Source organism: Rana temporaria, chromosome 5 (genome assembly GCF_905171775.1).
Source record: "Rana temporaria chromosome 5, aRanTem1.1, whole genome shotgun sequence".
Taxonomy (NCBI): Eukaryota; Metazoa; Chordata; class Amphibia; order Anura; family Ranidae; genus Rana; species Rana temporaria.
In genome coordinates, this window is record NC_053493.1 from 113291868 (window position 1) to 113303932 (window position 12065).

The following is a 12065-nucleotide window of genomic DNA, read 5'->3' on the forward strand; positions in this document are numbered from 1 at the left end:
ATACGCTCTAACAAACAGGGCTCTCTGATTCTGCCTGTATTGAATTGTATTGTAACTGTTCTGTCTGCTCTCATGTTGTAAAGCTCTGCGCAAACTGTTGGCGTTATATAAATCCTGTATAATAATAATAATAATAATAATAATAATAATAAAGGAATAACATTGTAATGTAAAAACATTGCAATTATAATGTGGGCCAAGTACTCGAGGGCATAAATATTTTCATAAATTAGGTATAAAGTGGTTTATTTTTAAACATTTTTCCAAAAAAAAAAATTGTTTTACTTTGTTAGGTTTCAAAATAGTTTTGTGCTTATTTAGCCTACAGTAAGTTTCCATCACAAAAGTACGAAATGCTAAAATAGCACAAATAGATATTATGCAATGTTCCAGTCAAAATAATGCAGCTTTATTTGTGCTATTACTCTGTGCATTACATCTGTTTGGGTATCATACATTTGAAGTTGAAAGCACTTATATACACTGTTCTACCAGAGAGAAACTGAGACATAGAGAGACTTTATATAAAAGATAAAGTATTTGATTTATATAGCATTTTTAGGCAAAGCATCTTGAAACAAGCACAGCTCGTCCAATAATACAGTCACATACAAGTCTTCATAAGATTTTTCTGTGGCCTTGATATCGGCCCACATTATCTTCTTCTAGGTTAAGCAGCTTTAGTATACCAATTGTATCGTTTGGAGGGGAAATGCAGTCACAAGGCTCTTTTTGAAAGTGGAGGGCATCATTTTATTGTTCAAATGTTCTTGTTCCCCACTGGGAATGAGCATTATCTAGAAAAACACAGATATGATAACAGCCAAATATAATTAAGTGTCTTTGTAAACAGGATAAGCCAACATTCGTTCAATAGTGAAACTGCTTTTAGATGGCAGAACTAAGTTTGCAACGACCTCTGTCTAATGTAAGCTATCTATACTGGCTGGGCTGATTAATTAAAAAAGCTATATCTTTTTAAATGTGTCTATATTTACATGACATACTGAAAATGAAGATCTAGTTCTACAATCCATTCAAATAAATGACTTTATGTTATCAACAATGTTTCAGGGATTGTTTACAATAATTTCTTCAAGAGATGGGAATTATACTTCATACCGTGTCCTTTAAATGTGGTGCCAGTGGTAAGAATAAGTAAAAAGATACAACACCAAATCAGTTTTGCAGCTGAAAGTTGATTCTGAGTAATATAATACATTTCATTAAAGCAGAATAAATCTGAATTTTAAAACCTGATTGTTTACAGAAATCTGTATTCTAAGGAAAACTTTTGTTTTTGAGACACATTGGGGTCAATTCACTAACGTTTACCAGATGCAATAACACAATGAATGACTAATTTGCATAAATTATTGCATACAGTAAGTCTAATTCATAAAAAAATGTAAACGAATAACAATTATGCAGTATTTACTGCAAAAAAAAAAATGCTGGTAAATATCGCTTTAAAGACTCTTAAGTCCAATTCGCAAATGAACCAAAGAGTATAAAAGCAAGCAATATTTACCACTAGGGTTTTTGCTAGCGGGATCACATATTGAGACAAATAGCTGGTTGCTAAGGAGCATACCGGGAAGCCAGCTGTTGCATCCTTAACAAAGGATGACTCATCAGCTGAATGTAAAAAAAAAAAAGACAATTAAAAATGATGAAAAAATAAATAAAAAATTGTGTGGGGTCCCCTCCACCCCCTATTTTGGAGTGGGGTTCCACTTACAATCCATACTAGACCTAGTATGCAGTGGGAGGGGGGGGGACCCAACGCCTTTTTTTTTGTTAGATTTTTTTTACATTCAGTTGTCGGCAGGTGACCTGCTGACAGCTGATGAGTCATTCGTTGTTAAGGATGTGGCGGCCGGCCTCCCTGGCCTGCTCCTTAGCAACCAGCTCAATGCAGTAAATTACTGCATTAAATAATGCAGCAATTACCGCTAAATCGAACAAATACTGCCTTCGGTATTTAATGCAAAATTGTCAATAAATTGAACACTTGCACACTTGTTACCACATGCAGTATTTTACAGCAGTTTATGAGCCGTTATTTAACTCTTAGTGAATTGACCCATTAGTCAAGATTCCTATACATTTTGCAGTGGGGCTAGTTAACCTTTTCATGACCATAGGTCAATGATGTCTAAAAGGCCAAATTTAGCAGCATGTGTCACTTAAAGTGGTATTAAACCCAAAAGCAAAAATATATTTTTATTTGCAGCTTCAATCCTACAATTATACAGCTTTTAGATGTGATGTCTACATTAATTTTCTTTTTTAGCCTTTATTTTCACCTGGTAATCCTGCTAGTAAGTCTGTTGTTTTTCAGTTGAATAAGCTGTCCTGCAGATGTTGCAGTTACAGGGATAAGACAAAATATTTAACACTGACAGGGGTGCTTACAATGATCAGCTTTTATTTGCAAAACCTTTATCCTAAAAGGAACAAAACGTCTTGCCGTAACTGCTTATAAGTCTCAACTGGCTTCAATTTGTAAGTGTATTTACATATTTTAGTGAGTGAAAGTGTCTTTCGCACTACTGTGAGTAAATGATGAAGGTCAATAAATAGAATGTGAGTGAAATTCTGTTTAAAAGCTGCAAAATCTAATAGTGGTCACTGTACACAAAATATGAAAAATGGAAATAAAGGTGACATGGTCACATGGATTGCGGCCACTTCCGGTTTGTGTCAGCCTCGCGTGCCCTATGTCACGCTCCTGAAGAAGTCATGAGGTGCGTGACGTAACGACGTAGGGCACACGAGGCTGACTCAATCCGGAAGTGACCGTAATTCATGTGCGAAGACGATTCATTGTTTTGCTCACCATTTATTTTCCCCATGTAAGAGTCCACCTTTTTAGCACTTAATAAAGTTATCATCTTAACGGTACTACACTTTTGGAGGCCTCTTCTTCCCCCTTCTTTCTTCTATCCATATGCCCCTCCATTTGGAACGTTGGAATAACGGAGACACCTGGTGACCCGCGGGTGAGGCGGGAGGTAACGGCCATATTAAAATCCATCATTGGAGAAGAAGGAGAAGAGAAATGGGAGAGAGCAACATTCAAAGCTGGTACATATGATTACCACTATATGCAAATTACTTCTAGAATAGAGGTGAGAGTTCTGAGAGACTAGTCGGAGGATTCTGTATTTATTCATTATTTTTAATTCCTCGATCCATCACCCCCATTGGAATATCCCCAAGGGAACCATCTTTGGGACACCCACCTATCCAGATAGCCATCCATCATATAGGACTATTTGTCTTGATGTATAACAGTGTACTTCCCATCATCCATTCCTATTGATGTTTTTATGCACCAGCATATACTTATGGTTATTTATTGCTCACCTGTAGATTTTATTTGATGGTCACTCATTGTGCACTATTTTCATTAGAGTGGTTTTGTATTGTTGTTTTCTTTAGCGCAAGATCACATTTATTTCCATTATTTAAATATTTTAGTACATCTAACACCTCCCCCCACACCCAGACTGTCGCTGTCCAAACGGGCCCCCTCCTTCATCCAGAGTGGGGGCACTTTAATACCGGAGGTGTGTTACTGGCCAGATCGCCAGGTAAAAACAGAGGTTAAGTTACAGCCACCACATCCTCGGATGTGTTAACGGCAATATATTGTTGAATAGTATAAAAGTATGTTGAACACAAACAACAGAAACTTAACAAAGGGAAGAAGTAAAGAAAAATACAGTTACCAACGTTTCAGTCAAATAGCACAGTATTCAGTATATAAGTTGTGATATCAATATTTAGCTGCAACTACTATAATGTTAAAGTTTTATGTCTTTAGCTGCTTTTGGGTGAAGGAACCAAGCTTGCCACTTTTTTTATAAATTGGGGTGCTTTAAGTTTTTTGAATGCCAGTAACTTTTCATATTGACATTGTATATTGATCCCCGTTGCATATCTCTCTCCTTGTTGGGAGGTCAGAAGTTTTCCATTTACTCACTAAAGCTGTCCTAGCTGTGAATAATACATGACCGATCATTGTTTTAACTGTAATAGGATAGGAGTCTAGTCCTATATTCAAGAGTGCTAGTTCTGGGGTAAGTGGTTTGTACAGGCCTATGATTTCACTAAGGACTATAGCTATATTTTCCCAAAAGAACACTATGTAAGGGCAGTTCCATAGAACATGGAACAGGTTCCCTATATGGTTACAGTTTCTCCAACAATTGTTCGAGGAAGCTTTGAATATTTTTGACAGCCTGTAAGGTGTCATATACAACCTACGATATGTTTTTTGAACATTTTTCCAGTGCTCAACACAGGAAGTCGTACTGAAGTTCAATTGTATGGCTTTCAACCATTGTTGTAGGGAGAATTCTTTCTGCAGATCTTTTTCCCATGTGTGCATGTCTGGTGTTTTAGTCATTAATATGGGGCCAGATAGTGAGTTGTAGAAGAAAGAAATTCCATGGGTCGATTTGTTCGACTTCCCTTGGAGGAATTTCCAAATAGAGCTTGGAATTTCTATGCTTTCTTTGCATTTGGTGGTTGAGTAATAGTGTCTGATTTGTATTGATCTATAATTAGGTAGGCTGCTTTGGTGTAAGATATTTGTGAAGTTTATACCTCGTTTAAGGCAATCTCTTGCATCAAAGTCTTTAATTAGCCATTCATATGTTTTGACCTGTATATTTAGGTTGTATGTGTTTTCTGTGTACTTTTTGCGGGAGAGTAATGTGCGCCATGCTTTAAGAGTGACTTCAATTGTGGGGTAATTAACCAGAGAAGTTACTTGGGGGACATAAGGGATGCTGATAGAATTACAAGGTAGTATTTGTGTTTCATAAAGTTTTGTTCCATGTCAACCCATAATTTATCCTTAGTCGGTTTAATCCAGTTTTTAGCTTGGTCTAGCAAGAACGCATTATAGTAGCCCTGCAAATCTGGTAACCCAATACCACCGTTTGTTCTCATCAATTGTAGTGAGGAAAGGGCAATATAGTTCCTCAATAGGGAGTTACATTTTGTGAAAAATGGGATAGGGATTGGGAATGTTCTAAACGGTTGGGAGTATCTTTGGGAGTACCTGCATTTTAAAGGCAGCCGTTCTGCCTACGCTAGATAGTTGAGATCCATTTCAGATCTTCAGAAATGCTGGACAATAGAGGCGTGAAATTAGCATCATAAAGTGAGCCAGTGGAATAAGACTCTTGGTCCATTTCTATGATGGACAGTCTTGTGCTGCCACTGAAGCCTGTCTTTCATCATGTTTATTATACTTGGTATGTTTCCCTGTTTGCCCTCTACTGTTTTGTGTCTAGTTAGTACAGTCCCTACCTAGACACTCCCACATTTTAAAAGCCAGTATTAAGGAATAGTAGTGGTAAAAAAAACACTTGTGGGTTTAACTAATCATTTTATTTTGTATAATCCTCCTTTAAGGGCGGTGACAGGGGGTGTCCTATGCCTACATACTTTTGCTAATAAGTGTCCCTTGTTCCCATTTAAAAAAGTTGGGAGGTATGCAAAGTGAAGTAGTTGATTTGTTATTTTTTCAGAGATGGAGTTTAATTTTAGACTGTTCAGGTAGAATTGCTCACAATATGCCCTACCTAGAATAACCATCATCAACCTCCTCCCAGATATTTATATTTTCCTAGGGCTTTTCTTCTTAGGAGGGTAATGCACAACACTCATTGACCTTATGAGACTTGAAACCTTGTTTAGAGCCCTCTTGAGTGATCTTGGAGTACTCATAAGCCATAGCCTATGGCAGCAGGGACAATACTAAGCACTAAATACAGTACTATTTACCAATTGTATTACCCTTTTCCTTATTTTTTCCCCTCTTCTGGACTTCTCTTGTTTGTGGATATTAAATTGTAAATACAGAATTAGATCTGTAGAGGTAATTGGGGTGAAGTCAGAAGGCTCTTTACAGTTCAGAAAATATTAAACTATTTCACCTTCTTCTTGTGAATGTCTTGTACATTGGAAAATAGTTCTGCATTTAGGCAGATAGCATTTAGGCAGATAGCATGATGCCTCTAAGGCCTAGTACACACGAGAGGATTTATCCGCGGATACGGTCCAACGGAGGATTTCCGCGGATTTGGATCCGATGGAGTGTACTCACCATAGGATCGAAATCCGCGCCGAAATCCCATCGCGATGACGTGTCGCGCCGTCGCCGCGATGATGACGCGGCGACGTGCGCGACACGGTCATATAAGGAATTCCACGCATGCGTCGAATCATTACGACGCATGCGGGGGGTCCATTCGGACGGATTGATCCGGTGAGTCTGTACAGACCAGCGGATCAATCCGTTGGGATGGATTCAAGCGGATAGATTTGAAAGCATGTCTTCGAATTTTTATCCGCTTGAAATCCATCCCAGGGGAAAAAAATCAGCGGAAACAGTTCTGAAACAGTTCTGTTTCCGCTGGGTTGTACACACCAGCGGATCTATCCGCTGTAACTGATCCGCAGATCAATTCCAGCGGATAGATCCTCTCGTGTGTACGGGGTCTAACATTGTATTGTAGTAGAGGATTACATGACACAAGAGGTGGAGCTTGAACAAATGGAATGACTATGGCAGCATGATGTCCAAATAAATCTTGGGTCAAGTCTTCCATGAATGTGGCTACTCCTTGCATGTTCTCATAGATTAAACATAATTAAAAATGTGTTGACCTCTAAAATTGATGCAAAATGCTTTCATTTATTTCCATATGACACATACCTGTTTGAATTTAAACTATAGTAGCCACTGTCTTCTAACATTTCTTCAATCATGTTCTAAAATAAAAACAAAGCCAGAGTTTAGAACATCACCTACAAGTGCAAATATTTTATTGTAGTATTATTATATTTTTTATGTATTTTGAATGATGGATGTAAACAACAGCATAGGACAGTGCCTAGTTTCTCTGTCAGCTTTTCCTAAACCAGCCCTCAGAATTTCCACTCGCCTGCTTGCATTTGGCGAGCTGAGGGCAATTGTTTCAGCTTGGCTTGGGCAAGTCCGCCTGGTTCAGGTGGGGAGGAGGGTCTGCTCAGGCGTAGAGGTGGGCCTACTCGGGTGGGGGGGCAAGTCCACTCGGCTCAGGTGGGAGGCAGCCGACTGGCTCGGATGGAGCTGCGGGTCGGTGGCTCAGCTTGACTCGGGCGGGGGGTGTATGGGCTGGCTCAACTCAGGCTGGCTTTGTCTAGGAACTAATGTAGTTTGAAATGCCTCCATCTCCTTTAGCAATAGTGCTCGGGTTTCCTGAGAGACTGAGCTAGCTGCTGATCCAGTCGTGATCAGGATCTTTTTAGGGCCTGGACTGGCTCTGAGTTGTCAGATTTAGCCCACTGTCCTCTGAAAATGGGTCACAGGAGTGCAGAACAACTGATTCATGGGAGAAGAAAACTTTGGCTATATTTCTCTTTTAATTTTTAGGATATGTTCTGGAGCAACATACAGAACAAATTTGTTGGCAGAATATTACTTCACTTTATTATTTATCTCACCTGCAGCTGTTCATAGGTTATTCCACCGTCAAATTCAAAGGTACTAGCAGTTCCTACAAAAATAAAAAAACATGTTTTAGGCTCCATGCACACTGGGCTTAAAAAAATGTCTGTTCTCTCGGAAGTAAAAAACGCTCATATAGAGAATTTTTAGAGTCCGCGACGGGACATTGCTGCGGCCGCTGATAGGCTGAGCGCACTATGAGTCACCGACACGCAGGAAGCGGAAGAGACCGGGACCGGAGAATGGGACGGCGATATCGGAACAACGGGGGATCGTAGGCAGGTAAGTGAAAGTTTATTTTGTATAGTTTTACAGCCCGGGCACAGCGGGGGTTAAAAGTTTTAGGTCAGAGAACTCCTTTAAGGCATCAGCATACCAAGATATTTTTGACAATTTTGTGCTCCTAACTTTGTGGGAACAGTTTGGGAATGGCTCTTTTTTGTTCCAACATGACTGCACACCAGTGCACAAAGCAAGGTCCCAAGGTCCATAAAGATATGGATGAGCGAGTTTGGTGTGGAGGAACTTGACTGGTCTGAGTCCTGACCTCAACCCAATACAACACCTTTGCGATGAATGCAGCTAGGTTCCTAGGCCCGGGAAAAATATGAGTGGTATCTATCCCTATGCTATTGTGCAATGGGGTATGGAGGGGAATTGGGACTATACGATACTGAGGGAATAATATAGAGAATTAAAATGATGTAAAGATAAAAAATTACAAAATGTATTATGACAATATACAAAAAACTCAAAAGAGGAAAAAGCATTTTGAACATACTGTTAGAATAAAAGGTCACACAGTAGTTTCAATATAGTAGGTACAAAAGGGATGAACCCCATGCATGTAAGGTACAACTGAACTGAGCGGACATGGAGATGCGTTTCAACAAATTGTCTTTTTTTGGTGGATGAAGATGTGCACTAGAGAAAGATATCTGGTGATAAATTATATGTAGGATAATATCCAAATTGCAAAGAGTATAACGACATGCATGTATTGGCAAATATCATAGTACTAGTAACAATACTCACTTTGGGATGAATTAAAGCAGAGACTGAGAGCCAGGCCTTCTCGCCCAACTTCAGTGCCTCACCCCACAAATGTGCTTCTGGAAGAATGGTCAAACATTCCCATAGACACACCCCTAAACCTTGTGGACAGCCCTCCCAGAAGAGTTGAAGCTGTTATAGGTCTCATGTACACTGCTGCTGGTAAACAGATGTTTAGGATTTCTTGTGGGGAAAAAAACAGATGTTTAGGAGCAGTTGGGGATTTTCTTCAGCTGCCCCTGAACTGTCCTCTATGTTATCTTATCAGTACATGTACACAGAGTCGTTCATAGTCATTTCAAGGCAGACAAGTTTAGCAACTTTTTTTTTAACGCAAAGAAATGGGTTCAGACGGTTGTTCAGAGGCATTTGAAATGCTAAATGCCTGTAAACATTGCTAAACGCTGTAACTCGCATTTAGCAGCGTTTCGTTTACAGACGTTTTCATTTTTACAAATATATATATATATATATATATATATATATATATATATATATACATACAGTGATGAAAATAAGTATTTGAACACCCTGCTATTTTGCAAGTTCTCCCACTTGGAAATAATGGAGAGGTCTGAAATTGTTATCGTAGGTGCATGTCCACTGTGAGGCCCCATACACACCATAGAATCTATCCGCAGATAAATCCCATCAAATGGGTTTCTGCGGATAGATCCTATGGTGTGTACACGCCAACGGATATTTATCCGCAGATAAATCTCCCCTGGGATGGATTTCCAGCAGATGGATATTTGCTGACATGCACAACAAATCCATCTGCTGGAATCCATTCCAACGGATGGATCCGCTCGTCTGTACAGACTTACCGGATCCATCCGTCTAAAGGGATTCCCCGCACGCGCCGTAATGATTTGACGCATGCGTGGAATTCCTTATATGACAGCGTCACGCCCGTCACCGCGTCATAATAGCGGCGACGGCGCGACACGTCATCGGCAGAGGATTTCAGCGCGGATTTCAATGCGATGGTGTGTACACGCCATCGCATAGAAATCCTCTGAAATCCTCGAGAGGATTTATCCGCGGATACGGTCCGCTGGACCGTATCTGCGGATAAATCCTCTCGTGTGTATGGGGCCTGAGAGACATAATCAAAAAAAATATCCAGAAATCACAATGTATGATTTTTTTTAACTATTTATTTGTATGATACAGCTGCAAATAAGTATTTGAACACCTGAGAAAAACAATGTTAATATTTGGTACATTAGCCTTTGTTTGCAATTACAGAGGTCAAACGTTTCTTGTAGTTTTTCACCAGGTTTGCACACACTGGAGGAGGGATTTTGGCCCACTCCTCCACACAGATCTTCTCTACATCAGTCAGGTTTCTGGGCTGTCGCTGAGAAACACGGAGTTTGAGCTCCCTCCAAAGATTCTCTATTGGGTTTAGGTCTGGAGACTGGCTAGGCCACGCCAGAACCTTGATATGCTTCTTACAGAGCCACTCCTTGGTTATCCTGGCTGTGTGCTTCGGGTCATTGTCATGTTGGAAGACCCAGCCTCGACCCATCTTCAAAGCTCTAACTGAGGGAAGGAGGTTGTTGCCCAAAATCTCGCAATACATGGCCCTGGTCATCCTCTCCTTAATACAGTGCAGTCGCCCTGTCCCATGTGCAGAAAAACACCCCCAAAGCATGATGCTACCACCCCATGCTTCACAGTAGGGGTGGTGTTCTTGGGATGGTACTCATCATTCTTCTTCCTCCAAACACGGTTAGTGGAATTATGACCAAAAAGTTCTATTTTGGTCTCATCTGACCACATGGCTTTCTCCCATGACTCCTCTGGATCATCCAAATGGTCATTGGCAAACTTAAGACGGGCCTTGACATGTGCTGGTTTAAGCAGGGGAACCTTCCGTGCCATGCATGATTTCAAACCATGACGTCTTAGTGTATTACCAACAGTAACCTTGGAAATGGTGGTCCCAGCTCTTTTCAGGTCATTGACCAGCTCCTCCCGTGTAGTCCTGGGCTGATTTCTCACCTTTCTTAGGATCATTGAGACCCCACGAGGTGAGATTTTGCATGGAGCCCCAGTCCGAGGGAGATTGACAGTCATGTTTAGCTTCTTCCATTTTCTAATGATTGCTCCAACAGTGGACCTTTTTTCACCAAGCTGCTTGGCAATTTCCCCGTAGCCCTTTCCAGCCTTGTGGAGGTGTACAATTTTGTCTCTAGTGTCTTTGGACAGCTCTTTGGTCTTGGCCATGTTAGTAGTTGGATTCTTACTGATTGTATGGAGTGGACAGGTGTCGTTATGCAGCTAATGACCTCAAACAGGTGCATCTAATTTAGGATAATAAATGGAGTGGAGGTGGACATTTTAAAGGCAGACTAACAGGTCTTTGAGGGTCAGAATTCTAGCTGATAGACAGGTGTTCAAATACTTATTTGCAGCTGTATCATACAAATAAATAGTTAAAAAATCATAAATTGTGATTTCTGGAAAAAAAAATTTGATTATGTCTCTCACAGTGGACATGCACCTACGATGACAATTTCAGACCCCTCCATGATTTCCAAGTGGGAGAACTTGCAAAATAGCAGGGTGTTCAAATACTTATTTTCCTCACTGTATAAACAAATGTTCTAGATGCAAATGCAGCATATTTTTAGGAGGTTTCTAGATGTCGGTTTCTAGGTTCTAGATGCAAACGCGGCTAAACGCGGTATGTAACGTGGCTAACCGTACGTTTTTAGATGTCGGTTTCTAGCTGTCAAGTTAAATCATTCAGGAGAGGTTAAACAATGTCCCGTGTACATGAAGCCATAGCTGTAAAGGGTGGGCCAACTCCATATTGAACCCTACAGACTAAGAATGGGATGCCATTATAGTTCATGTGCATGTAAAGGCAGGTGTCCCAATACTTTTAACAATATAATGTAGGTGGCAGCATAGAGGTACCCTCAGTGGTATAAAGCCTTTGTGAATAGTATCTAAGAGAGTTTTGTAGTAGGAAACCACTTCTGCCTGTGTGGCTACATTATTTAGTTGTGTAATTGCCACCAGTGTACTTACACCATCTGAGAGGCTGAATGATATCTTATTACAGGGCTTGACAAATTTGCTTGGAATCTAGGAGCCAGCTAAAAAAGTTAGGAGCCAGGAACGCGCCCTGTTCGGTCAAGCTCGCATGCAGAAGCGAACGCATACGTGAGTAACGCCCGCATATGAATGCGGCGCTCAAACCACACATGTGAGGTAGCGCGAGAGCAATAATTCTAGCCCTAGACCTCCTCTGTAACTCAAAACATGCAACCTGTACAATTTTTTAAACATTGCCTATGGAGATTTTAAAGGGTAAAAGTTTGTCGCCATTCCACGAGCGGACATAATTTTTAAGCTTGATATGTTGGGTATCAATTTACTCGACGTAACATTATCTTTCACAATATAAAAAAAAATTGGGCTAACTTTAATGTTGTCTTATTTTTTTATTTAAAAAAGTGGATTTTTTCCAAAAAAGTGTGCT

General features: G+C 40.2%; 1 protein-coding gene across 3 annotated transcripts in view; it reads right to left on the bottom strand.

Annotated features, from left to right (window-relative positions):
* Positions 1 to 387: 387 nt before the first annotated feature.
* NEK10 (NIMA related kinase 10) overlaps positions 388 to 12065 on the bottom strand; it is a 326603-nt gene continuing 314925 nt past the window's right edge. For all 3 annotated transcript variants that reach the window (XM_040353019.1, XM_040353018.1, XM_040353020.1), the window contains 3 exons: positions 7510 to 7562; positions 6740 to 6795; positions 388 to 797 (listed from right to left, as the gene is read on the bottom strand). In XM_040353019.1, coding sequence (XP_040208953.1) covers positions 794 to 797; positions 6740 to 6795; positions 7510 to 7562 — 113 coding nt within the window. In that variant the 3' untranslated portion in view covers positions 388 to 793. The remainder of the gene's footprint in view (positions 798 to 6739; positions 6796 to 7509; positions 7563 to 12065) is intronic.